Source organism: Leucopleurus acutus, assembly GCF_964270905.1.
Source record: "Leucopleurus acutus genome assembly, chromosome: 11".
Lineage (NCBI taxonomy): Eukaryota > Metazoa > Chordata > Mammalia > Artiodactyla > Delphinidae > Leucopleurus > Leucopleurus acutus.
In genome coordinates this window covers 93875128-93903124 of record NC_139152.1, presented here as the reverse complement: position 1 = coordinate 93903124, position 27997 = coordinate 93875128, and the positions used below count along the sequence as shown (strand labels likewise).

General features: G+C 53.0%; 1 protein-coding gene across 1 annotated transcript; it reads left to right on the top strand.

Moving 5' to 3' along the window:
• The first annotated feature begins 199 nt into the window (after window positions 1-199).
• Window positions 200-26671, top strand: BAIAP2L2 (BAR/IMD domain containing adaptor protein 2 like 2). Its single transcript, XM_082849464.1, has 14 exons — window positions 200-328; window positions 1423-1498; window positions 2204-2290; window positions 2772-2833; window positions 11109-11180; window positions 11404-11520; window positions 12341-12487; window positions 21984-22136; window positions 22458-22596; window positions 22764-22986; window positions 25118-25276; window positions 25608-25815; window positions 26280-26323; window positions 26524-26671. Exons 1-14 carry the CDS (start codon window positions 278-280, stop codon window positions 26597-26599), a joined length of 1614 nt encoding a protein of 537 aa, XP_082705590.1. The 5' UTR covers window positions 200-277; the 3' UTR covers window positions 26600-26671.
• The last annotated feature ends 1326 nt before the right edge of the window (window positions 26672-27997 follow it).

Genomic DNA, 27997 nt, shown 5'->3' with positions numbered 1-27997 from the left:
GGTAAATAATTGAAGCGCAGGTCACACGAACCCGCCCGCGTCACAGAATGCCTTCCCCGCCGGGTCTGGTTACGCCCCAGATCGCATTCTGACATCCCTGGCTGGTGAATAATTAAGCTGCCACCTCCTCCTTGGCCAGCCCTCCATCTCCGGGTCCCACTCTGCAGCCTCCTTCACAGCCCGCTGAGCAGTGGGCATTGGAGGGTACCGACCCCCGGTGCTCCCAGGCCTGCTAGTGCCACCAGCCTTCTACTCAGTGCCCGGGTGCGCCCACTCCATGGCCCCCGAGATGGACCAGTTCTACAGGTCCACCATGGCCATCTACAAGGTGAGTGTGTGCGTGGCCCAGGCCCCGGCTGCCGCCCCCGCTCCCAGGGCTTGAAGGTCGGCCAGCTCTGGAGGACAGAGAGTGAGCATAGCAGCAGCGTGTTCCAGGAAAGAAGGCCTAGAACCAGGCTGGGCTGAGCAGTGGGCATGGGGGTGGGGGTCCCTGGAGGCAGTCGGCCACTCCAGCCCCAACCTGAGGCTCCCAGAGCACGGCTTCAGCCAGTGAGTGACAGGACTGCTGAGACAGACTCCCAAAGACTGGATGAGGCAGGACAGCGCCCAGGGTGGCCTTAGCTGGGAGCAGGGGGCCCGCCCGAAGAGCCACCTGGCCGCCCCAGGGTAGGGGAGTCTCTCTTTGTCTCTTTCTCTCTGTGTCTCCCTGTCTGTCTCTCTCTGGTTTCTGAGCCCCTCACTCAAACTTCCTACTCGACTCCAGGGGGGTTGCTGCCGTTTCCATAGACATTTACTGAGCACCTACTGTGTGCAGGACACTTTCAACATGTAAACCTCACAACACCCTATCTTTGAGGTAGAAAATAATCACCCCATTTGACAGATAAGAAAACTGAGGCCAGAGAGGCTAAACAGCTAGTTCAAAGTCACCAAGGGAAGAAGAGGGGCTGCTGAGATTTGAATCAAGACCCAAGTCTAAGTCCTCTACACAGGGTGCTCTCCAGCTGGCCATGGCCTGCGGCGGCCCAAGGGACTCGGCCACAGCCTTGCTCCCCAGGGGCTCTTCTTGGAGCAGGGCAAGGTCTGCCCTTGCCCCTGAGGTGGCTGAACTCAAGGCAGCGCTGAGCCACGCCCAGCTGGGCGCTGTGACAGACCACAGGCTGCAGCCAGTGGGAGGAGAACCTTCCAGGCACAAGTTCCTGCTGGGCAGGTGGTGATCTGGAGCCGGCCAAGGGGACCCCGGTCTGGATCCTGGCCTCTGAGGTCCTTGCAGCCGAGAGCCAGAATTCTGGGTGACTCCAGGTTCTAGGCGGGCTCCCCTGAGTCAGGCTTCTCACTGGGGTTGGGGGTGCCCTGATCCTGAGGCCCATCATTCCGTCTTCCTCTCCCCATCTCTACCCTCCCACCACCCTTGGACTCCAGAGCATCATGGAGCAGTTCAACCCCGCCCTGGAGAACCTGGTGTACCTGGGGAACAACTACCTCCGGGCCTTCCACGGTGAGTGCCAGGCCCTGCAGGCTCTCAAAACCCCAACGACACACACGTCTCTATGTCACCCTGATGCTGCCACTGAGCCCACTGCCATACCCAGGCCACCTCTGCACCCCCAGCCTGGCACCCTGACCTGCCCCACTTCCAGCCACCTACAGCCAGACCTCACCACTCACTCAGCGCCTGTGCAAACAGCTCCCATCTCCCCCATTTCCCAGCAACTGCCCCACCCCCAGAGCTAATCAGCAGAGGGTTGTGAGCCACCTGCCGGGTGGACAAGCCAGGGACACACCCAGAGCTGAGTGTCACCCAATCCCTCCCCGCCCTTTAGGACTTCAGAGTCCTCACAGCAGTGACCTCAGCCCATGCCACCCCCAGACCCACTTGATGCCTCACAACACACCTGCCCACGCCCTCCCGGGCACACACAGATGCCTGCACCCCGCCCCCTCCCAGACAGAAACAGGCCAAGGCCCTGCGCCCTGCCCCGCAGGGAGAGCCCATCCCCCGCTTTTTCACCCCCCCCTCCTCTGGCCGATGCCCCCTCTCCACACACGCTGCCCAGGGCCCCCCATCCCTGTCGCACACACCTACGCCAGAGCCCGAGGCGTCCCCTCCACACCCTCTCCCGCCAGAAGGAGAGGCCTCCAGAAGTGGGGAGGGCACACGGAGGAGGGCTCCGGGGCTGGACGCACCCCTCTCTCCACGCAGCTCTGTCTGAGGCGGCAGAGGTGTACTTCAACGCCATCCAGAAGATCGGGGAGCAGGCCCTGCAGAGCTCCACCTCGCAGATCCTGGGTGAGGCGCGCCTCTTCCCCTCCATCTCCCCCACTCATCTTCTTAGGCCTGGGGGACACTCCTCCTAGCCCCCCTCCCCCCACCGGCCTCCTCCTGTGTTCCAGGCTCCGGGCCCCCCTCTGCCTGCCTCCCTGGTGCCTCCCCTCAGGCCCGGGACCGGCCTTGCCCCCCATTCTCAGGTCCCAGAGAGGGTTCCTTTTACAGTCTGGCCCTTCCAGGAAGTCCCCCCAAAGACACAGGTCTTGCAGCCCAAGGCCCAGAGCCCAGACTCTCGTCTGGAGCCAGGGCCCCTCTGCTCCCCTCCCTGCAGGACTTTGCCATGGCTAGGACAGGTGCTGTCAGAGGCCCTGACTCGTATGGGGAACCCCTGGAATTTGGTCCCCAAATCCAGCCTTGGGCAGGCCCTTCTGACAGCTGCTGGTGGGAAGAGGGTGGGCAGGGTAGGTCCCTGCACTGAAGCTGCTGCTCTCCGTGCCTCCAGGTGAGATCTTGGTGCAGATGTCCGACACCCAGCGGCACTTGAACTCTGACCTGGAGGTGGTGGTGAGTCCCAGACCCCACAGCCTGGAGGGGTCACTTGGGAGAGTGGGCTGAGTTCTATGGGGGACGAGGGCCTCCACACCCTTCCTCAGAGAGGACTTTGGTGACATGACAACTGCGGCTGCCCTTTTGGGCACCTGCCAGGGCCCAGCTCTGCTGGGCACATTTACCTGCACATCTTGTTCAAGCTCCAGCAACCTGGGAGGCAGGTGCCATTTCTATCCCCATTTGACAGAGGAGGAAACTGAGTCTCAGGGATCTAGCCACTTGCCCAAGATTCCAGAGTGAGTGGAGGAGCCAGGAAGCGAAAGGACCGTCACCCACGTGCATCAGGCCCTGCCCCTACCTGCCTCCCCAGGGAGCAGCCAGTGATCTGACCTTACACACCTAGGAGAAAACCCTTCCACGGCCCTGCCACCTGCAGAACTAAACCCAGCCCCTCGGTAAGGGGTTCCAGGTCCTGCTGAGCCAGCAGCCTCCCTGGCACCTCCAGTCACAGCCCAACCAGCCGGAAGGGCTGCCCTCTGCAGACACGCCTGGCGTCCCCACCATGGGCTGCTGTCACGCTGTTCTCTCAGCCTAGGACCCACCCACCCCCACCCCTGCTGGCCAGCACAGTCACCCCCTCTTCCAGGAAGCCTCCCCTGACTCCTGGGCAAGTTCAGTCTCTCCTCCCTCTGGACTTCAACAGATGCTTCTATCCATTCTTAGCAAGTGTGTGGTGAAGAAAACCAGCTCTGCAGCCAGAGCACCTGGGTTCAAAGCCCAGCTCCACCAGTTACTGGCTTTGTGACCTTGGACAAGCTACTTAACCTCTATGGCTCAGTGTATCTGTCTGTGAAATGGACATAATCATAATAACTGCCTTGCAGGATTCTTGTGAGCATTAATTGTATTAATAAGTATAAACTATTGACCTTGGCTATGTACCTTAGCTATGATCATTAGAAGCAGAATTTACCCCCATCTCTATCCCTGCCAAGACTGGAAGCTGTGCCAGGGCTGGGACGTGGTCTCCTCTGTAACTCCAGGGCCTGGGACAGGGACCTGGGACCAAGCAGGGCTTCACTGACTGGGAAGGAAAGAATAAGCTTTGAAAAGGGAGCGGGGCTGGGCCAGAGGGAGAGGGCCTTCCAGAGGTTGCCAGGGGCTGAGCAGGTGCAGAGCATGGCATCGGGCAGAAGAGAGCTGGGGATGGGAGGCAGGCAGAGAGGGAAAGGTGGGCGGGGCTGGGTGTGAGGAACCTTGGAAAGTTCGGAAGGAAATTTGAACTAATCGTGGAAGTTCACGGTTCTCAAACGTGTGTGCGGGAAACCACTGGAGGTCTGGATACTCTTTGGGGACACCATAAAATACTCATCAGTTTGGTAACCATGTTGAAATGGGGAACAAATTCACCAGCAGAAAACGTGCTTCCACTACACTCGATAAAACCAGGACCCTCGGTCCCTCTCCTAGGCACTTGGAGGCCTAGCGCTAAGCCCGTGCCACCTCCTGGGGCTTGGGCGGGGAGTTACAGAGCATGGGTCACGCTGGCAGCCTGCAACTTCCTGTCCTTGTGTCTGATGGCTCTCCATGTCACCTGTGGCACACCTGGGCTGGACGCGGACAAGTGTCACCCAGGCCTGCTCTGTAAGGAGAGCCGCCTTCTTTGGGTACCAGCGTCTTGGCTGTGACAACAGGGCAGGGCCCTTGGCCAGAGCCATACTGGGCCGAACACACCAGAGGCTGCCTCCCCCTTGGGCTCATTCATTCGACAACTATTTACTGCCCTGTGCCAGGTACTGCTATGGGTACTGGGGATACAGCAGACAAAACCCCCTGCTCTCCCCAAGGGGGAACCAGACAAAACCCAGGACAAGTGAGTACAGATGTGATGGGTTAGATGCAAAATGAGCTATGGAGAAAAATAGACCAGGGAAGGGGAGTAGCAAGTATTGGAGGGATGCAATTTTTAACAGATGCTCGAGGTGAAAGGCACTAGAAAGGTGACATTGAGAAGAGGCCTGATGGAGGTGGGGAGTGAGTGGGAGACACCTGCAAAAAGAGTGTCCTGGGCAGAGGGATCGGCACATGGGAAGGCTTGAGGAGGCCCACGTGGCCGGAGTGGAGGCAGCGAAGGCCAGCGTGGAGATGACCAGCCGCTAAAGGGGCCGGGCCTTGAGGGCATTGTCAGAACTCTAGCCATGCCTCTGAGTGTATTGAGCAAAGGAATGACAGGATCTGACTCAAGTTTGGCTTTCCAAAACCAAACCTTTTTTATTGTAAACTAAAATACAGGCATAGAAAGTGTCACTGAACAAATTCGAGCTTAATGAATCATTATAAGGCAAACCACCTTTGAAACTCCCACCCCGGTCAGGAGCTTTGCCAGCCTTTCCTGGAGCCCTTCCACATGCCCCCATCAAACCACAGACCCCCTCTTCCTCCAAAAGGGACCACTGGTCCGACACTGCCTTGTGTTTCTTCGTAATTGATCACCCAGTTGTATGTCCCTGGATGCTAGAATTTGTCTTGCTCTCTTGTTTTAAATATGTCTTTGAGTCTCTTTTAATCTACTGGCTCCCCCTCCATCCCTTTCTTTTCCTTACCATTTATCTGTTGAAGGGCCTGGGACCTTTTGACCTGTTGGTTTTCCAAACACTCCTCATGCAGCTCAGCTTGTTCCTCTGTCCTCTGGACCCAGAAGCTTGATCAGACTCAGGTTCCATCCGTTTGGCAAGACTAGAGTGGGTGCTGGCTTCTTCCGTCAGGAGGCATGTGGCTCCTGCCGCCTTGTGACGGTAACAGCAATGGAGGCTGTGTGTCCGCACCCACTCATACGTGGAGTTACGAGATGCTGCTATTCTGCTCTTTCACTTATGAACTGGAATATTTCTCTAAAGAGACGTTCCTTCTTATGTGCTATTTTTTACCCAGTGGCACGCTTCTTATGGGAAAGACAGGATAAAGGCTTATTCCCGCCTTGTCAGCTTCCAAGATCATGAATTTTCTCCCTGTCATCCTCTGAAGGTGACCAGTTAGCTTTATTTTTTTTACTAGTACCATCATTATAATATTTTTTAGTATCTTATTTTTTAGTATCTAGTCAGTCTCATAGATCTAAACATATTTGTTGTGTTTTACTCCTTTGCAATCATTATTTCACTGAAGTTGAAAATGTCCCCGCTTTGACCAGCAGAAGCCTCTTCTCATTACCAGGGCTTGGCTGTGATCGCCAACAGCATAGAGGACACAGACCCAGGATGCCCCAATCAGACGGGGCCCAGGCATCAGTGGTTTAATGGAAAGCACGAGTCCTTTGGCATAACTCTCATGGTTCGGACAGTCTCCTTGCTATCCAGCCTGACGAGATGTTCTGCCCTCATCTGGTACTTTGCTGCTGTACACGTAGAATCAGCCATCTCTCCATGAAGCCCTGTTTTTATTTGTTGCTTTTAGTGGAAAGTGGTATTTCAAGACCATAATCTGGGCACCAGGGGTGTCCACTGGGTTGATCGTTTCTCCTAGGCTTTTTCAGTGGCCAGTGCTGTACAGACATACATACATACACATGTGCATATAATAGATATGCTACAGATGCCTAGATACATAGATATATGCCTAGATACATACCTAGATACATACACACATAGATACATACATACATTTGTACAAACATATATATACACATACATACGTGACAATATATATAGTTAAAGATAGAACACTTCATAAATTCATACTGATACTTCCAATTCAGATTCAGCACTAGATTTTTACTTAATCTCGTCCCTATTCCACCAGTATCTCTTTTGTTTCACATCAAGAATCCTGAGTCTTGGGAATTCCCTAGTGGTCCAATGGTTAGGACTCCATGCTTTCACTGCCAAGGGTGCGGGTTCAATCCCTGGTCGGGGAACTAAGATCCTGCAAGCCGTGCGGCGCAGCCCAAAAAAAAAAAAAAAAGTCCTGATTCTTAAGGATACAGAGAATGAAAGAATAAGAATATCCCATAGTTACCGTTTGCTTTATCTCATTTTACATATACACAACAGTCTCTGAATAATGATAGTAATTCTACCACCACCAATATGATTTCTGAGAACTGTTAAAATCTGTTTTGCATTTGCTCTCCCCAGTGGTAGCTGCAGTATCTGCAGCTGTGCTTGTCTACACTGTCAGGACCCAGAGCTGCTGTGCCTTGTTTGCTCCCCTTTCACCCTCATTGATCTTTGTTTACAAGTAACTACATATTTAATGTTCACCTCAAACCACGTGTCCATGTCTTGCTCGTCGTTTTGGCCTTGTTCTGACTGTCCCCACAGGAAGGGCTCGTGTGAACAATGTTCTCTGAGTTCTGACACCAAGATAACAGCTTGTTCTCCTGATACTTGAAAGTCAGATTTGCTGGATATAAAATTCTTGGCTCACATTTCATTCCTTCCTCCCTCCCTTCCTTCCTTCCTTCTTTCTCTTTCTTTCTTTCTTTCTTTCTTTCTTTCTTTCTTTCTTTCTTTCTTTCTTTCTCTTTTCTTTCTTTTTCTTTCATCTTGAATGTTGCTGTTGAAAAGTCTGATAATCTATCTCTTCCATTGTAAATCACTTGCTTTTTTTGCCTTAGATGCCCAATTTTTTTCTTTTTCTGAAATCTAGTAACTTTTCCAGACCATTTCTTGATATTGGTCAGTCTGGGACAATATTCTTAGTTATGTGGTATACTCTTTCAATATGTAGTTTGAAATCTTTCTATTTTTTTTAATTTCAGGAGACTTGTCTGGAATTACAATTTTTAGACTTTTTTTTTTGTTCTCTTTCTCTGCATCTCTTCTTCAGGGACTCCTATTATCTGTGTGTTAGACCTTCATAGCCTATCTTCAGTATTTGTCTCTTCCTCTTGGCTGAATGGACCCCATATTGTCATATGGATGAGACTGGAGTTTGGGGGAGGATCTGGGCTGGGACATACATCTGGGAGGCGTCAGCCAGTGGACTGCATGAGCTCACCAAGGGAGTGGTGTAGATAGAGAAGGGAAGAGGCCCATGGCTGAGCCCCGGGGCAACTCAACCTTCGGGGACCAGGGAGATGAGGGACACTGAGCAAAGGACAGAGAAGAGGCGGCTGGGGTGTGTGAAGAAAACAAGGAGAGGGTGGTGGGCTGGAAGCTGAGGGAGGAACTTGTCTCAGGAGGAGCGAGTGGCCAACTGTGTCCAAGTTGGGTGAATCCTGAGAATTGATCATGGGGCTTAGCGAGGTGCCGTCTCGGTGATTTTGAGAACAACACTCTTTCTGGCATGGTGGGGCAGGAGCCTGATGGAGGGTGTTCAAGAGCAAATGGGAAGAAAGGAGCTGGGGTCAGCCCACAGAGACAATTCTTTCAAAGGGATTTTCCTGAATCAAAAGCAAAAGGATTTCTCAAGTTACTGGAATAACTCGATACATAGAACTTACAGTGCATGTTCTCAGCAGTGGGTCTGCTCTCAACTTCTGTACTGAGGGGCTCACAGGACCCCGCTAATGGAGCGTGTCCCAGGGGGAGGGGAGCAGGGCACGGCAGCCTCTGTTCTGACTTGCTGGGAATTCCTCAGCCTGCCCTGGGTTTGGTGACTTTGTTGTTTCAGAAGCCACCGGCTAGTTATAGGCAGTCCTGTGGTTCCCCCACAGCAAGAGTTCAAAGTTCTCTTCAAGTATCAACATCTTATTAGATCAATTTCTTCGAGAGCTTGACAATGACTTTCCATTAAACCACTGATGCCTGGGCCCCATCTGATTGGGGCATCCTGGGTCTGTGTCCTCTATGCTGTTGGCGATCACAGCCAAGCCCTGGTAATGAGAAGAATTACAATCCACCTGCTTTAATCCTGTCCTGCTCTAATGCATGTTTCCGTGGCGTGACATAGTCCCTACGCGACTAGAAGCAGGAGCCATACCCTATGATGTGGAAGGTGGTTTGTTCATGAGTGAGGTTTCCTAGGCAAGGGGAGGGGAAAGTTAGGAATTAGGAAGAAGGGTAAAGCCCCCAGCTTGTCTGCTGCACTGAGAGCAATAGCCCTTCAGGCTGTTTTTTTTTTTTTGGTACACGGGCCTCTCACCGTTGTGGCCTCTCCCATTGCGAGCACAGGCTCCGGACGCGCAGGCTCAGTGGCCATGGCTCACGGGCCCAGCCGCTCCGCGGCATGTGGGATCCTCCCGGACCAGGGCACGAACCCGCGTCCCCTGCATCGGCAGGCGGACTCTCAACCACTGTGCCACCAGGGAAGCCCCAGGCTGTATTTTAAGAACATTTTAAAAGAGCTCCTGCACCCAGGCCTCCCTGGGGAGGACAAGCACCCCCCAGCCTCCCGGGTCTCTCAGCAGGGGTTGGGTGTCTCAGCCTCCCATTTCCACCATCATGACAGCCCCACCTCCTCCTGAATCACCTCAACAAGCCAGCTCTGCAGTAATTCAGGTGTTGCCAGTGTGTCCATTCTATTGGTTTTGTGCATTTTTAATATTTTCCACGGCCTTAGGCGTGGTTCAAGTTCACGTCTCCAGGTACCATTCATCGTCTCTATTAATGCTCTGGTTGCCACGTTTGCCTGGGTTTTGAGCATCAGTCCCAACCCTGCATCTTCCATAAGCCCTGTTGTTTAATTGGGCGATCTGGCAGGATGTGGCAGTTTTCAGGAACATACGTCCTGTGTTGGAGCAGAACCTTGAACCGGGAGGTCCCGCAGGTATAGGTCAGGAAATCTCACTTCCTTACTGCCTGGATCCAGCAGAAAAGGGCCCCCATGGGGCAGAAATGGGGACTCAGAGAGGCGTGTAACACTGATCCCGTGCCCCCCCCCAAAACACACACTGGCAGCCACACTCAGGGGTTTAAGGCCCGGCTCGTCCTGAGGGGGCCACACCCAAGCTCCCTTATAGACCAGCAGTTAGCAAGGTTTCAGAAACAACTGTGGAAGAAAAACTGAGAACTTTTATAATTTACTGGTCTTTCCTGACGACCAGCATTCCTTTTCCTGAGGCACAGAGCTCCCACGGCACAGCTTGGGGACGCCCGTGGCAGGAGGCAGGATCCACCCAGGGTTCTTTTTTTTGTTTTTAAAGTCTTTATTGAATTTGTTACAATATTGCTTCTGTTTTATGCTTTGGTTTTTTGGCTGCGAGGCATGTGGGATCTTAGCTCCCCGGCCAGGGACCGAACCTGCACACCCTGCATTGGAAGGCGAAGTCTCAACGACTGGACCGCCAGGGAAGTCCCCCACCGAGGGTTCTTGAGCCGGGACTCCTGAGGGGAAAGGCCAGGCAGACAGAGAAGGCTGAGCAGAGTTGGAAGTGTCCCCAGAGGCGGCAGCAGGATGGGAGATGCTCCTCTTTGCAAAGAGTACAGATGGAAGGATTTAGGTCTGATGTCCTAACAACACGGAGTGACCCAGGGAGCACTGATGGGGGACACAGGGGAACATGCCAGCTGGCCACCAAGGCCCACAGAATCAAGCTCATTGGGTTCTAGGGTTGGACCTTAGGGACCATCTGGGCAAAACTTTCCTATTACAGATGGGGAAACTGAGGCCCAGGGAGGGGCAGCAACTCATCCAAAGTTACAGGGCAAATTGGAGGCAGAACCAAAACGGCTAGAACGAAGCTTTTCTGAGCCTGAGCCCAAAAGCCTTCCTGGTCCTCCTGGTCACCCAAGTGGTCAGCCACCTCCTTCTCACCTGTCACGGGAACCTGCCACCCCAGTGAAGCCCTCAACAGTTATGAGCTCTTTTGCTGGGCCAGGCCCAGCCCACGGTGCTGGGGCCACAGAGATGGGACAGATCTTGTTCATGCTGCCCATACAAACAGGCTATGACCAGGGGCCCAGCAAGAAATTCCATCTTATGGCTGGAGGAGCGAACAGTGAACAAACAAGTTGTACACATGCCAGAAACAAAATGAGAGAGTGATGAATTCTGCCTGAGGAGTCGGGGGGCCTCCCAGCAGAGGGGGCAGTGAAGCTGGTATTTGAAGACTGGTAGCAAATTCCAGGCATAATCAAGGCACAGACTGAGACTAAGAACCGGAAGATGTCGACACATTTATGGAGGATGTGTTTCAAGCCAGGGACTGCACTAAATGTTTTGTATGTTTAACCATTTAATCCTCCATCCAAATAGGTGCTCTTGTTTTACCCATTTCTCTGATGATTGGCGAGGTGCCTGGTGTGTTAGGAATGCAGTGGGCAATGTATTGGAGTGAGCAGTGCAAGGAACTCTGGGGCCTGGGGATGATAGGGCCGCCCTGATCACCCCCACCCTGCACTCCACACAGGTGCAGACATTCCATGGAGACCTGCTGCAGCACATGGAGAAGAACACCAAGCTGGACATGCAGTTCATCAAAGTGAGTCTGGCCATGCATCCTGGCCCCACAGCCCATCACCAGCAGGACCGTCTCTCCCCTTTTGAGGGATGGGCACACTGAGGCCAGCGCTGGGCATTGACTGGCCCCAGGTTATACATGTTCCCAGCTGAGTCCCTGCCCCTGTCCAGTACTCTGGCCCATAAGCCAGGTGCCTTGAGCTCTTTGACACGGGGGTCTCCCTCCTCTCTCCACCCCATCCAAGGACAGCCGCCAGCACTACGAGATGGAGTACCGCCACCGAGCCGCCAACCTGGAGAAGTGCATGTCCCAGCTGTGGCGTATGGAGCGCAAGAGGGACAAGAATGCGCGGGAGATGAAGGTGCAGGGGCTGGGGGTGACACGGGGCTCCGAGGGGACCCCCAACACCCGCTGGAGCTCTCCCACCCAGCACTGGCCCAACTCCAGGAGCGTGTCCCGCCCCACCCTGTGTGGCAAGCATAGCTGGAGAGGTCAGCCAGCCCCTGGCGCGTGGGCATCAGTGTCTCAGGGACACCCTCAGCGCCGCTCCTTGTCCTGTCGCTGCCTGGCCCTCCCCACACTCCCCTGGCCTCCTTGCTTCTCCTACTTCATTGAGAAAACCTGAGGCCCTCAGCACGCTGCTCCTGATCAAGGTAGCAAAGGCAGAATCCACCAGCAGCCCTGCCACCCTCCCCCTCCCTCCTGCCCCCCGGCTAAGGCCAGCCCCTCCTCCCGAGCTCAGGGCCCCATCCTTGGCCTCTGCCTTCAAGACCTCTATCTCCTTTCCTGCCTCCTCTTCTGGCTCCTTTAATAAGCTCATATCTCTCCTCTTTGAAATCTTCGCTCCCAAGTAGGGGGTTATTAATCAATTAATTTGCATTTTCATTAAACCAACTCTCTCACTTCTGTGCTTGGCCCTGTGCCAGAAGGATGGCTCAGACACCAGTCCTACCTGGGAGAAGTGCCCGGGCCAGAGGGCAGGCAGAACCCAGGCTCGTGAGGATGAGGATACACACGAGAGGGCAGGCCCAGAAGCGAGGGCAGGCTGGGTGCTCACAGGAGGCTTCCGAGAGGAGGTGGCTGGTTCAGGAAGGAGAGAGAGGCTTCAGACAGCTGGCACTCGTGGGAGTGGGATGAGGGACACACCCCCTGCCTCCAGCCAGAATCCCCTTTTCCCCCAGGAGAGCGTGAACCGGCTGCACGCGCAGATGCAGGCCTTCGTGTCTGAGAGTCAGCGGGCAGCTGAACTGGAAGAGAAGCGGCGCTACCGCTTCCTGGCTGAGAAGCACCTTCTGCTTTCCAACACCTTCCTGCAGTTTTTTGGCCGGGTGAGCTGGGGCTGGGGAGACAGCTAAATGAAGCCTTCTGGGGGCTGTGCGCTCTGTGAGCTGGCTGTGCATGGGAATTCCCCTCCCTTCCTCCCCATTCCCTTCTTTCCTTCCACCCTGGAGATATTTATTTTACTTATTTACTCTCTCCATCTATTTCTTTATTCGTATCATCACATATTCATTCATTTATTGTCATGATTTTTTAAAATTCTCACATTCAGTAACTCATTCCTGCATTTATTCATTCATGTATGGACCATTTATTTTTTTCATTCCTGTTTACATACACTCACTATTCACAAAATCATTAACTCATAGGTTTATTCAATTACTGTCTATGAATTTTCTCATGGTATTTAAATCTTCTATGGTCTTGCTTTGTCTGATCTGCTAGACTATTGTATTTCTAGTGGATTTTGCTTTCTGCATTTAGCTGCCATGTTGTTTAGTGCTGTGGGGTTTATGACTTGACTATTATACCTTCTCTGTAAATATTGCCATTTATGTATATAATATATCTCATAATCCAGTCTGATACTTTTAATTCCACTTTGACATTAATATTGCCCTTCCTACTTTCTCTTTTCTTATCTTTAAGTGTTTTATGTTACAAAGATATAGCTCAGTTTTGACTTTTGACCAGTCTGTCTATGTCTTCCAGTAGGAGAATTCAGTTCATTCCCGTTTAACCGGACAACTGATATACCTGCCCTATTCTTTCTGGATAACTTGAGTTAACTGTATTTACTTTGTCGTTTCCTCTTTTTCTCCCATTCTTGTTCTCGTCAGTTTGATAAAATATACATTCCTCTGTCAACTTTAACAATATAATAGCCAGTTATTTTACCAGCAAAAGCAAGCTTATTCAGGAACAGTCAGAGGAACTGCAATTCACGTTATGTGAAGTATGGCAGACCACGCGCAAATCCAGAGAACAGGGACTGACAGCTTGTTTTATGGGGAAAAGAGAGGAGTTGGGAGGGGCTGTAATAACCAAAGAGTCCATTGGAGGAAGCTGGGAGTCCAAAGTATGGAGGTTTCTCATTGGTTGGGCTGCTACAGTCTGATTGGCTGGGCTGTCACAGGGGTGGGGGTTGGGGGAGAAGTTTTCTTCTGCTGCAGGATAACAAAGTAGGCACCAACTGCCTGTGGGAGATGTGGGCTTGCTTCTCTTCCTGCTTGGAATAATTGAGGCTACATAGCAGGGTATGTGAGCTCCCCCTACAGGCCTGCCCCTACCCCAGTTTTAGCTGAGAGTCATTTAATTTATTTAATTCCACATCCCTCTCCCCTTCATTATTTTGGAAAGCCTACTGTTCTTTTCATCTCTGCTCATGATGACCTCACTCTGTGACCCTCATAATCATATATATTTGTCTATTATGTTTTTCAAAAAATAATGCCCACCCCCCCACACACACTACTTGGTCCTTTGCTCCCCTCACCCCATAAGGGGAGACCTTGCGAAGGATTTTCCTGCCCTCCCTGATGCTCTAAGACGAGGCTTGTAAGGTCTGTACTCCTCTTCTAATCCTTCCAAACCACCACCTCTTGGTTTTGCCAAGAAACTTCAGGACTTTTAGTTCCAGACCCTCACTAGTCATTTCTTTGCAGCATGGCCCTTCTATTTCAAGAATCTGTACTTCGATTACATATATTACCATGGCCAGTGCTCCACCATCGTCCACTAACATTTCACCACACATACGATCAGATACAATGCTTACCACTGTTTTCAATCCTTTTCACCTCCCACTGTCTTGAGGTTTCTGTTTTGATTAATTGGCACGGCTGGAGAACTTGCATGAGTATTTTCTGCATATACACTGTCGGAATCCTTGCATCTCTGCAAATGTCTCACTTTTACCCTGCTGGTGAGGGCAGATTGGCTGGTTGAAGGAGCTGCAGCCTTTTTTTTCTCATGGTCCAAGATGATTTGCCCCTGTTTTCTAGTGCTCGGTGTTGTAGATGCTAAGTCAGGTGCTGGTCTGTCTCCTTTCCCTTTTAAGTAACAGGCTCTTTCTCTGTGGATGCTTGGAGATTTTCTTTGTGTCCTTGCAACTCGGGAACTCGTCCCGGTACCACCTAGATGAGTGCCTGTCAGTGGCCCTTCAGCCTGCAGGCTCAAGTCTTTCTTCAGGTCTGGGGAGCTATTTCCTCTTTTTTTAATTTATTTAATTAATTAAATATTTAATTATTTAATTATTTAATTATTATCTCTCTGCCATCATTACCTTTTCTCTTGCTGGAGCTCCAATCATTTGAGCCTCCACATCTATGAGCATCTTCTCCCCCACTATGTCTGTTTCATTTCTTCTTGCTCAGTATTTTGAGATATTTCTCCTCCTTGATCTGCAAGCGACTGATTCTGTTCTCAACAGGACTGTCCTCTCTCTCTCTTTATTTTTTAACATCTTTATTGGAGTATAATTGCTTTACAATGGTGTGTTAGGTTCTGCTTTATAACAAGGTGAATCAGCTATATATATACATATATCCCCATATCTCCTCCCTCTTGCGTCTCCCTCCCACCCTCCCTATCCCACCCTGGACTGTTCATCTGTTCAATTTTAAATCTTAACATCATGCTTTGTCTGGGTAAGAAGGCCTTTGTTTTGCAGTAAGTACCCTTATCAAGTCCTTGTTAAGCTTGTCACTCCCTCCTCTCAGCTGCCAGGGTGGTTTGCTGTGTTCTCCTCGCTGACCACTGGGTCCTCCACTAGGTGCCTTGTTTCTTTCCTTTGCCTCCTCATGGTCCTGTTCCCACTCTGGGTTGAGCTGAACTGCGAGGGCTAAGGCAGTGGTGCTGGCAAATGTGGGGGGGGGCAAGAGAATGGAGCAATCTCTACCCAGTGGGACCCCACTCTGCCTCAGGTCTTCCCTTTGCAAGCATCAGCTGTCACTCAGCCTCTCATGTGGAGAACCACAGCAGACAGGGCTTCTAGGGAAGGTTGTACAGGTTGTGTACTGCACAAGGAAGCCTGGCTGAGAGTAGAGCTATGCTCTGCTCTCCAAGCTGAACATACTGGTGCAGACTGTGTTTGCCTGAAGAAAGGAGCATCATTACCTTTGCCATCCTCTAAAGAAGATGTGATATATATATATATATATGTATACACACACACACACACACACACACACTGGAATATTACTCAGCCATAAAAAATGAAATAATGCCATTTGCAGCAACATGGATGGACCTAGAGATTATTATATTAAGTGAAATAAGTCAAAGACAAATATCATATGTTCATTTGTATCATTTTTTAGATTCCACATATATGTCATATGATATATGTCATATCATATATGTGGAATCTAAAAAATGATACAAATGAACTTATTTACAAAACAGAAATAAACTCACAGACATAGAAACAAACTTATAGTTACCAAAGGCAATAGCAGAGGGTGGGGGGAGAGTTAAATTAGGAGTTTGGGATTAACATATGCACACTGCTATATATAAAAAAGGTAAACAACAAGGGCCTAATGTATAGCACAGGGAACTATACTCAATATCTTGTAATAACTTATAATGGAAAAGAATCTGAAAAAGAATGTATATGTGTGTGTGTGTGTGTGCACGTGTGTGTGTGTGTGAATCACTTTGCTAACACAACATTGTAAATTAACTATACTTCAATTTTTAAAAATTTATCAAGAAGGGCTTCCCTGGTGGCGCAGTGGTTGAGAGTCTGCCTGCCGATTCAGGGGACACAGGTTCGTGCCCCGGTCCGGGAAGATCCCACATGCCGCGGAGTGGCTGGGCCCGTGAGCCATGGCCGCTGAGCCTGTGTGTCCGGAGCCTGTGCTCCGCAACGGGAGAGGCCACAACAGTGAGAGGCCCGCGTACCGCAAAAAAAAATAATAAAAATAAAAATAAAATCAAGAAAATTAAAAAAAAAAAGAGGCCATTCTCTCACCAAATGTGTACCCACCAGGCTGTGTCCATCCAGACAGAACATCTGTTTCTAAATTACAAAGAAGTACCTTAGGGGCTAGCAGCTGCCCAAGCCTATGGATGGCTGGAACTCAGGGAAGCCAGCAGCCCCTCTCAGCGCACACTCAGGAGGGACACTTGATGTTGCCCTACCCAAGTGTCTCTGTGACTGCACTGCTCAGGCCCCTGAGCCCTGTTGCCTGGCCTCTCACTTGCAGATCCTCAGGCCCCGGCCAGCCCACTGGTGGTCAAAGTTCTGTCCTGCCTTCTGTGAAAGTCCAACAGGGGCCACATCCTCCCACTCACCCTTCTTGCATGTGGACGTGCCCACCGCCCTGGCCTGGCCCAGCTGTTGACCCCTCTGGGGAGGGGGATGATGGAATCTGCAGGAGGGGAGGGGCCAGGGCTGTTGGGAAACCATCCTTCCATCATTCCCTAAAAATCCTTGCATTTTTCCAATGTCATTTGTTCATTCATTCATTTATTGAACACATAGTCTTTGAGCCCAGATGACATATCAGGCTCTGGTTCTATTTGGTATCTGAGAGAGACCCAGCCAGCCAGCCAGCCTCTCTTTCCTGATGCCACAAACATGGGCTCCGCTGCCCCTCCCTCAGCCTCATTGCTCTTTCCATTACTTTCTATTTCTTTGTCTTCTTGTTCAGTTTCCCAAATACTGTGCCCTGGCTGCAAATTCTGGCAAGTGATTTCATTTCTGAGTCTCGTTTTCTTATCTGGAAAAGGAGGGAAATAATCGCCCCAGCAGAAGGTTGGTGCGATGGCGGAGCCTGGCCTATGCGGGAGCCCAGCGGGATTAGGTCCTCCTGCCCCTGCTCTCTCCCCTCCAAAGATGAAAACAAAGGCTCCCATTCAGGAGACCCGAGTGCTTGCAGTCAGCTGCCCCCAACAGCCGGCAGCCGCCTCCCGCCTCCCCACCTCGGGGTCCTTACCTTGCCAGGTCCTCCCTGAGTCTCTGTTTCTGATCCCAGGGACCCTCTGGTGCTGAGCAGAGGTGGGAGACGTGGCTGGATCCAGTGACTGATCCCAGCCCCGGCTGACATTCTCCCACTCTCACCACGGCACCCAGCCCCGGGCTCAGGGCTCCGCCTTCTCCCACCCTACCCCACCACCACTGAGTGATCCTTCAGGGAGGAGCTGCTGCTTCTTCCTTTAAACAGTTATATTGAGATATAATTCACACACCATGAAATTCACCCATTTAAAGTGTGCAATTCAACGGTGTAGTATAGGAACTTCTGTGGTGGTCCGGTGGGTAAGACTCCATTCTCCCAATGCAGGGGGCCCGTGTTCCATTCCTGGTCAGGGAACTAGATCCCACATGCTGCAACTAAAAGATCCCACGTGCTGCAAGTAAGACCCGGCACAGCCAAAATAAATAAATATTTTTTAAAAAGTGGTATAGTATATTCACATCCATTGCCTCAAGTCAACTTTAGAACATTTCATTACTGCTAAAAAAAAAAATCAGTACTCCTTAGCGGTCATTCCTTGATCCTCCCATTCCCCCTTGCTCCGCTAATCTACTTTCTGTCTCTATAGATTTGCCTCTTCTGGCAATTTCATACGAAAGGAATCATACAATATGTGGTCCTTTGTGACTGGTTTCTTTCACTGAACGTCATGTTTTTCAAGTTCATCAGTGTTGGAGCATGTATCCATACACCATTCCTTTTTATTGCCAAATAGGATTCCATCATCGGGATGTGTCACATGTACTTACCCATTCATCAACTGATGGACACCTGGCTTGTTTCTACCGTTTGGCTATTACGAATGGTGCTGCTATGGATATCCACGTAAAAGTTTTTCTGTGGACGTGTGTTTTCATTTCTCATGGGTATATAGGAGTGGAATTGCCGGATTGTATGGTAACTCTATGTTTAACTGTTTGAGGAACTTCCACACTCTTTCACCATTTTACATTCCCACTACCAGTTTATGAGGTTTCCAATTTCTCCACATCCTTGCCAATACTTGTGACTGTCTGTCTTTTTGGTTCTAGCCATCCGAGTGAGTGTGGAGTGGTATCTCATTATGGTTTTGATTTGCATTTCCCTGATGGCTGTTGATGCTGAGTATCTTTTCCTGTACTCACTGGCCGTGTGTACATCTTCTTTGGAAGGAAACTCCTTTCCGCCTGTGTCTTGAACAGTTAGCCTCCAACATTAAGAGGACAGCTGACTCCTCCGTTGGCTGCCTCCTGCTGAGTGATGGCCCCCTCAGGAGGGAGCTGTGGATTGAATGAACCAGACTTCCCCTAGGTACAGGGGAATAGGTAGCATGTTGTCTGACCCGGCTGGGCTTTAGGACATACACGATCTAACTCCTAAGACAGTGAAGCATAAATATTTACCTGTTAAGTATATCTGTACGCAGAATGCACAAGATTTAAAGAACTCTTACGTGCCTGAGCACAGGAAGGTGTCTTTCTCATCTGCCTCCAATAATCGGTCCTTGCTTAGTCCAAGTCTAGTCAATTAACACGCCTTTCTACCTCACCGTCAGCTTCTCTGGGTTTATCGCGGTTGTGTAAGTATACCTCTAGGATAAATGCCTAGAAATGGGATTGGTGAGTCCAGGGATATAAGCATTGGCTGTACCAATTTACACTTTCACCAGCAATGGCGGAGATTCCCTGTTTCCTTGACAACAGTATGCAAGCAAACTTTGATTTTTGGTAATCAGAAAGATAAAAATGGTATCTCAGTGTAGTTTTACACTTGTTACGCTTGTCTTATAAGTGACATTGACATCTTTTCGTGTTTCGGAGCCATTTGATTTTCTTTACTGTGACAGGTCAGTATCTTTTCCTCCATTTTTCTTATGAATTTGTAGGAGCTCTTTATATGTTACTGAAATAAGCCCTTTCATAGTGATGAGTTGCAACTTATTTTCCCAGTTTGTTCTTTATCATTTGATTTTGCTTACTGTGAGTTTTGCCGTGGTAAAAATAATTATTTTTATTTAGTCAAATTTAGCAGTCTTTTATAGTTTAGGGGGTTTGTATCATACTTAGAATGGCTTTTCTTTTTTTTAATATTTTTCTTACATGATTAATTTAATTTTTTAATTTTTGACTGCGTTGGGTCTTCATTGCTGCACGCAGGCTTTCTCTAGTTGCGCCGAGCAGGGGCTACTCTTCGTTGCGGTGCGCGGGCTTCTCATTGCGGTGGCTTCTCTTGTTGCAGAGCACGGGCTCTAGGCACACAGGCTTCAGTAGTTGCGGCACGCAGGCTCAGTAGTTGTGGTTCACGGGCTCTAGAGCGCAGGCTCAGTCGTTGTGGTGCACAGGCTTAGTTGCTTCACGGCACGTGGGATCTACCCAGACCAGGGATCAAACCCGTGTCCCCTGCATTAGTAGGCAGGTTTTTAACCACTGAGCCACCAGGGAAGTCCCAGAATGGCTTTTCCACTCTGTAAATATTTTTAACATTCTCCCCTGGTCTCCTCTATGTTTCTTCCCAACCACTGGCTAAACTGCCTAAAGGCAGGGCTGAGGGGAGCCAGTGAAGTTGAGTGCTGCCCAGGCCAAGACTCAGTGCTGAGGCCTTTACTCCGAGAACCCCCTAGCACCCTGGCAGGCACTTTCAAATTGGACAAAAACCCTTTTTTAAATACGATAAGCAAAACTTAATGGTCTCACTTTGCTTACTGCCTCTGAAACAAGCGCACGAAGGCCTTTGGAGTTTTGTCTTTGTGCTGTTTTGCTAATTAACTAGGCAAGGCAACAGAGGGGGCGGCCACCTAGCCACCAACTGGACTAGTTGCTCCTGCGACTTGAGGCACTGAGGCTTTCTGTTTTGCTGCCTGAGATCAAATTTTCAGCAGCTGGGCCAGACTGAAGGGAAAAATCATGGAAATGTAGTCACAGGAAGCTTCCTCAAGACAGACGAGTACAGGCCACTCCGTTGCTTACTGGATGAGAGACCTCGAGCCAGTCATTAACTGCTCTGACCCTCAGCATCTTCTTCTATGAAATGGAGATAATAATGGCACCTACCTCGCAGGGCTACTGGGAGAATCGAATAGGATTATGGAGGTAAAGTCTTTTAACACTGGGCCTGGCACAGAGTAAATGCTCAGCAAAGGGAAGCTTTTATTATTCCTAAGGTGACAGTCCTGAACTTGGCCTTGAGGGATCGAGTATTGGAGTAGAAAATGGAGAGACACTGATAACTGGAGAGCGGAGTGTTTTGATTGTACCTAGGATGACCTGAGCGACAACACAGAGAGGTCAATGCCACTGAAAGAAGTTTTATTACATATCACACTTCCCAAGAGAAAGGGTCATGACACACTACGCAGGGCCACATGGGAGTCGTACTGGGGGTTGGTCAAGAGGCAGAAGGAGCCAAGGGAAAGCATGGCCCAGAACCTTTGTTATGGTTTCCATGGGAAGGGATGGGCAAAGAAGGGTAAGCAAGTTTAAGTAAGTTTAGGATTGGATGGTTTGAATAATTTCAGTGGACTCTGGGCTATAGGGGTTATTCTAATTGTCTGGTACCTGGCTTGGGTGATTTAGGGCAGGGGAAACTTTGGTGTGGTGTGTGAATTAGAAGGAGGTGATTGGGGGTATGGGTTTTGGGTTGGTTGGTTTGCATATGAAAGGTGTGCTCCAAGCAAACTGTTTACTATCTCTAGGAATTATCTGGCCCTGTGAGATGCAGTCTTTTCAGACTGACAAGGCCCTACGATGTCAAAGCATCATAAAGTCCAGAAAATTAAAAACATGATTAATACACACAGCAGGTCTAACATTTAAAACCTTCCCACCCTAAGTTGTTATGGACTATGTGGTCAGCGGCTGAGTTTCCTGTCCTTGAAGGTATTCAGGCAGAGTTAGATGCCCGTGTATTGGGGATACTAGAAAAGGGATGCTTATGTAAACTAAACGGATAGACTGGAAAAACTATTTGGATGTCTTCTTTTAGAAAACTACTCAAACTGGCTTAAACAGAAAAGGTGTTTATTATTTTAGTCACTGGGAAGTTCAAGGGTTTCAGGTACAGTTGGATCCAGGAGCACACAAGATGTCATCAGAAATTTGCCACTGTCTGTTGCTTAGTTGAAGTGTCCTATGCCGGCTTCGCTCTATCCATTTAGCAAACCCCGTGAGGTGAGAGAATATATTTTTCCAGATTGTTCCAGGGTAAGTTCCGGGACTGGGTTCTTTGGTAACAGTTTTTGGGTAGGTGCACATACCTGACTCCATCTCTGTAGCCAAGCCTGGACTGCACCCTTACCCCTGCATCAGACAGTGGGAGAGCCCCCGTCAAAGCACAAGACTGAGAGACAGGTCAGGGGAAACTCCTCCAGGAAAAGTGAGGGGCATTTGACAAAAGACCGGGAGGGCTGGCCAGTGGGTGAACCAAAAGTGACCACAGCGATCTTTGGTTCCTTCCAGCTGGAAAGTCCGGTCATCCTCAGCTTGCAGGGCCCGAGTTCCCGGGTCTAGGATGCCAGTTTTGAGTCCCCGGGATTCTGGGGTCTGCTTGGATCTCGCTGACCCCCGTGTCCCCACCCGGCCAGGCCCGGGGGATGCTGCAGAACCGCGTGCTGCTGTGGAAGGAGCAGTCAGAGGCCAGCCGCAGTCCGTCGCGCGCCCACTCCCCGGGCCTGCTGGGCCCCTTGCTGGGGCCGCCCTACCCCTCGGGCCGCCTGACGCCCACCCGCCTGGACATGGTGAGGCCCTGGGCGCCCCCGCCGCCGCCGTTCGCGCCCCCGCCGCCGTTCGCGCCCCCGCCGCCCCCGGCACCCTCCGCGGGGCCCTGGGGCCTGAGGCCCTCCGCCTGGAGCCTCCTCCCCCCGAGGGTCCCGTCCTTCGAAGCGCCCCTCGGCCGGCCCTTCCGCCCCAGCGTGACCTCGGCGCCCCCGTGGTTCCTCGGCCGCAGGCCAGAGAACCCCTACGCCGCCGACGCCTGGGACTGGGGGTGGGGGCTGGACTAGGGCGCCGCGGCCCCGCCCCTCCCCGCCCCACCCTCCCCTGCCCGTCTCCCCTCGCAGCCCCAGAGGCCTCTGGGAGAGTTCGGCTCCCCACGCAGCCGGCACGGCTCCGGCTCCCACGGCCCCGAGCCCACTGAGGCGAGATACGCGTCCCAGCTGGAGCCAGACCGCCGGTCCCTGCCCCGGACGCCGTCCGCCTGTGAGTACCCCCGGCGCCCGAAGCGCAGAGGGAGGGCCAGGTACCCAGGTTGGGGATCCGGGGCCGGGAAGAGGAACCGAGATTGCGCTGCAGCAGGAGGGATCGAGGGTAGACGCCAGGGAGAACTTCCCACCCACGTGCCGCGGCGCTCTCCTGCCCCTCGGCAGCCTCGCTCTACAGCATCAGCACTGAGCGCTCGCGCTCCAACTCTTTCGGCGAGCGCCCGGGCTGCAGGGGCGGCGGCGGCGCCCGGCGAGTCCGCGCCCTGGTCTCCCATTCGGAGGGCGCCAACCACACGCTGCTGCGTTTCTCGGCCGGAGACGTTGTGGAGGTGCTGGTACCGGAGGCCCAGAACGGCTGGCTCTATGGCAAGCTGGAGGGCTCATCCACGTGAGTAGGAGCCTCGGGGCGCAGGGTGGGTTGGAAGGAGGACCGGAAAGCCTGGACTTCAGCTGCAACTGAGTCTTCCAGGATGGAGGCTGTCCCTGGGCCTTCGAACAACCCATCCCCCATCCCCCATCCCCTCCTTGTCCCACACCAGTTTCCTCATCCATTCAACGAGGGTAGGAAGAGTCTCTTTATCAAGTTCAGGGTGGTGGCCCTTGAGAGGGTGGTAGAGGATGGGGAATGGGAAGGTTCTCTCACAAGTGGGAACAATACAGAAACCCTATTGCTTGAGCACTTACTTTGCGCTTTACACTAAGAGAGGGGGCAGCTTGCCTTCTACCCTGAGGGAGTCCGCCAAGCTCTGACGGAGGGAATGGACAGAGAGGGGGGCCAGGCGCAGGGGCGGTGCTGGGACCTTGCAAGCTGAATGTGCTCACCTCCTTGCAGTCAGGCGCAGTGGAAATCCTTAAAGAACATAAACGGGCTGCTTTTGACACCATGAGTAGAAGGGGGAGGCTAGGGAGTACACTGCAGTCACGGTAAGCCTGGAGGAAAGCAGGGATCACTCTTTCTGCCAAAGAAAAAGGGGAAGGTGGGAGCTTGCTGGAGCCGGGCAATGCCCCCCACAGGGCTTTATGGGCAAGAGACTGTGTGGTGCCCACGCCCACTCACGCTAAGGAGAGAGGAATGAATGAGGACAAGAAGAGGGGATGAATGAATGGAGCGTCCACAGGGGAGTCAGCAAGTGCATGTGAGGGCGCTTGCCGAGATGGTCATGTGATTAGTAGATGGACAGGTGGAGGATGGATGAGGGCGTAATGAGGTGAGCAGATGGGTAGATGGAAGGGGGCATGGGAGGATGCACGGATGTGGGGTGCATGTATCGATGAATGGGTGACTGGAGAGGTGTGTGAGTGGGTTGATAGAGAGGCGGGCAGGTGGGCAAGTGCTGATGGATGGGTTAGTGGATTGGTGGTCCTTGGGTGGTTGCCCACATGGATCATGGATGGGTGATGCATGGATGGGATGACGTGTAGATAGATGGGTGGATGGCAGGTGACCGCACGGATCAGGAATGGAAAGAGGAGCCGGTGGGTAGAGACGCGACTAAGAACACGAGTAGTGGAAAAAAACACCTGCTTTGCAGACCCGCATCAGAGGGCAGCAGGGTGCCTCCCTGAAAGTCCCCAAAACAGGTGTGTAGCAAACCTCCTGGGGACCTGATTATAAAACCACCCAGATCTGACCTCTCAAACCGCGTTCCTGGGACATCGTTATTCTTTCTGTGACTCAGGTTAGGGAAAACAATGGCAAGTTTCATCAGTAGCACTTTATGGTGAAGACAGAAGTAAAACGATCTGAAATGGTTTTACTCTGTCAGTTTGACTTGAAATAGCTTCCAGTTACCTACAGGTGAGAACGTTATTGAGCGGGTTTGGGGATCTAAGGTGGCTGTTTGGCGAACACTTTCCCAGATGTTCTGCAAGAATCTAATGGGTTCCGCGGAGTCTGAAAAGGCTAAGGAACATGGATCATAGTGCCTCTCCCTCAACCCTGGCTGCTCTGAAGATGCAGTAATGAGCCTCCAGCCAGACAAAGACTCCAAGAGCAGGGTGGCTGGGGTCACCGGGACCAGAGGGCCTATGGTGGAGGGTTGGTAGCCAGGCATCCCCGGCTCTGGTTCCGCATCCTCTGGGCTCCTACAGCTGCCTTTGGTCCCCCCAACCTGTCCCCTTTGCCTCACCCTTGTAATCATCTGTCTGTGGGTCTGTCTGCCCGCCCCCACCCCCGGGCTGGCTGGGAGCCCCTGGGGAACAGGGACTGCATCTGGCTCTCCGTGGGCCCTCGTGTGGTGGGTACTCAGCAAGTAGGGAATGAAGCTGTCACCACATGTCCTTGGACACAATGCTTTCCTTCTCGGATCTCCAGTTCCTCCTCGCTAAGGCGCCCCAGCCCCTGGTGGGACATGAGGCTGGATGAGTGACTTTGAATGTCAGGAAAGACCTCCTTCAGAGGATGAAATGAGTTACTCTTAGAGCCAGGCCTGGCACACAGCAGTGCCCAGTAATCATCTGCTCCTCTTAGAAACGGTATTTTGACCACCATTGTCGGGCTTTTTGCTTCCACCCCACAGGAGCGGCTGGTTCCCCGAGGCCTATGTGAAGCCTCTGGAGGAGCTGCCCATGAATCCCATGAATGCCTTGAACCCCGTGACCTCCATGAATCCCACGAACCCCTTGAACCCAGTGACGTCCATGAACCCCATGAGCCCTATGAATGAGCTGCCTTCCAGGTACCGCTGTGGTCAGAGATGGGGCAGGGGCGGGGACTCCAGTGGGGGGTGGCCCCAGCCACCAGGAAGGGCATCTCTGAGCTGCAGTCCGGAGTTAGCCCAACCTCCTTCAGCTCCTGGAGAAAGGGCACCCCCATCTCTCTACGTGTGAAGGTCACGTGTCCGTCCCTCTGCCTCCTCTCAGGGCTGCCTTCAAGCCAAGTCTCCTCTCACCCAGGGGCAAGGGAGGAGGATGTAGGGTGCTCAGGAGCCCAGCAGATGGGGTGGGGGTGGGGGTGCAGCAGGGCCTGACCCCTGACCCCCTTCCCGTCCCTCCTTTCTCTGGGCTCAGGTCCTACCCACTCCGGGGCAGCCACAGCCTTGATGACCTCCTGGACCGGCCAGGCAACTCCACAGCACCCTCAGACTACTGGGATGGCCAGTCCCGCTCCCGAACCCCGAGCCGGGTCCCGAGCCGCACCCCCAGCCCCGCATCTACACCCTTGCCTGGCAGCCGCCGAAGTAGCATGGGCAGCATGGGGGTGGCCAGTGACATCAAGGTGAGCCCCCTCCCCCAGTCTGCCCTCAACCCTGGGGTGGTCCGGTGGGCAGGAAGACTGGAGACCAGGTAACCCTCCCTGCCCTGCCATTGGCTCTGTCCAGCCTCAGTCTGCCCATCTGTGCCGGGAGGGGTGGGATGGGCTTCTGAGTGTGGGGTGGAGGGTGGGGGGAGTGCATTCCTCTAGTGGCTGGGAGCCCTGGGCTCCTGCTGGGAGCACTGGAAAAGCCTTCCCTGGGGGTGGTGTTGGCCCTGGGAGATGGCACTTTGGCCCAGAGGCTCCTCAAGTCTGAAACTCACAGCATCTTGGGTTTCGGAAGGCTGGACCTCATTTCCCAGAAGCCTGGCGCTGCAGGGGCCTCTGGTCCAGTGCTCTGCCCTGCTGGATTGGGGAGTGGGGGGTGGGGCAGGGGCTCTCTTGCTCCTTCCCCCCCAAACCTGGCCCTCCCTCCCCGCTCACTGCAGAAACTCATGTCCTGGGAGCAGCAACCCCCAGAGCTCTTCCCTCGGTGAGTCCTTGAGTGAGGGTCAGAGGGGGCCGGGCTCAGCAGAGGGCTGTGGAGGGGAGACAAAGGTGGGCGTGAGTGGAGGTGAACCGACGGGGACAGGAGGTAAGGGGGGCACCTGGCTCAGATGCCCAGCTGCCTTCCCTGGATCCACAGCCAGCTGGGGACCTGGGCCCCTCTCACCCCCTCCTCTCCCCCAACAGGGGCACAAACCCCTTTGCCACCGTAAAGCTGCGTCCCACTGTCACCAATGACCGCTCAGCGCCCCTCATCCACTGAGGTGCCTTCCTCCACCAGGGGTCTGAGGTCGTCCCCCCGACACCTGCCTGGGGGCTGCCCAGAGCTGGCAGCAGCAGAAGCAGCAGCAGTGGATCCAAGGAGCCGGGGCCCTGGTACCGGGGGCAGCTGCCCTTCCCCAGACCACGCCCCAGCCTGAGCAGTTCCAAAGGCACCGGCCTGGGGTCTGGGGACTTCAAAATAAAGCAGCCGGAAGTGGGGGACAGAACCATTTCTTCCCCTCCAGGGGCCCCGGACTCTCCCTGGGGGCCTGCCTCATGCCCCCCAACCTCTTTCCCCCTTCTCTGTCCCACTGGGGAGGAGCCCCTTGCACACCCCCTTCCCTGCCCCACACACCTCCCCTGTTTAACTTTTGTAAACGGTGAGAAATAAAGCAAGTGAGACACGGCAGCGGGGCTGGTGGAGTCTGACTTGGGGACAGGGTGGGACAGGGTGGGCATGGAGCCCTCCCACTGGAGAAGGGAGTCCAGAAGGTTCTAAATGTCACTGGCAGTTCCCTGGGAGGCCTCACTCACTCCCAGCCCTTCACATCCCTCATTTTAAGTTAAGCCTTTAGGTCTGGCCTAACTCCTGCAAGCTGGATCCCCCCCCCTCTGGCCCAGGCTCATTTCTGCTGTGGGTTCCCTAGAGCCGGACGGATGGCAGTGGTTGAGGCCTGGGACCATCAGCAAGTCACCCTCGGGTGCCCTGGGACACAGCACCCTTTGTTCCGGCCCATCCCCACCCCCCTCAGTCCCAGGCTCTGGCTTGGATTAGCCTTATCCAGGGGAAAGCCATGGAGGCCCCTCCTGGAATGTGGCCTGGGGGCGGAGGGCGGGCGAGGAGTTGAGGTGATTAGGGCTGGTGGGGTCTCTCCAGGGCAGGGCTGTGCCCTTTGTACCACTCGGACCCCCCAGGGCAGGGCTCTCTGTGTTCTCTGCCCGAAGCTCCAGGCGGTGAAGGGGCCCCCCTATCTCTAGCTCTCCCTGGATGGGCCTGGGACGGGGAGCCCCACCACGAGGCCCAGCCTGGCCCTGTGCTGCGATGGCTGCCTGGCCCTTCTCCCCTCCCAGCGGAAAGCCTCTTAGAGGGGATGGGGGTGGGGAACACTAAGCCCCAGGCTTGGGGGAGCGAGCTGTTGAGTGGCTGATCTGCGGGAAGCCTGGGAGTCTTCAGCTGCAGCCCCCATCGGGCTAGGCTTTCACAGGGGAGCCAGTGGGGCGGCCCCTCCCTGCAGGCCTCAGGAGATGCGAGGCTGGACACCCAAACCCACGGGACGGCTCAGGTAAGTGTGCAGCGACGGCTGTCAGGGACCACCTGTTGTCCTGGTCCTCAGGTGGCTGCAGCTGTGGTGACCAAGCCAGAACTTGGTCTTGGTGGGGCAGGGGCAGAGTCCCACGG

Bases quoted from the DNA above. Each gene is read 5' to 3' on its own strand.
- BAIAP2L2 (XM_082849464.1), top strand. From the start codon at position 278: ATGGCCCCCGAGATGGACCAGTTCTACAGGTCCACCATGGCCATCTAC. The intron at 1,499-2,203 runs GTGAGTGCCAGG...CTCTCCACGCAG, and splicing joins CTACCTCCGGGCCTTCCACG to CTCTGTCTGAGGCGGCAGAG. The intron at 11,181-11,403 runs GTGAGTCTGGCC...ACCCCATCCAAG, and splicing joins TGGACATGCAGTTCATCAAA to GACAGCCGCCAGCACTACGA.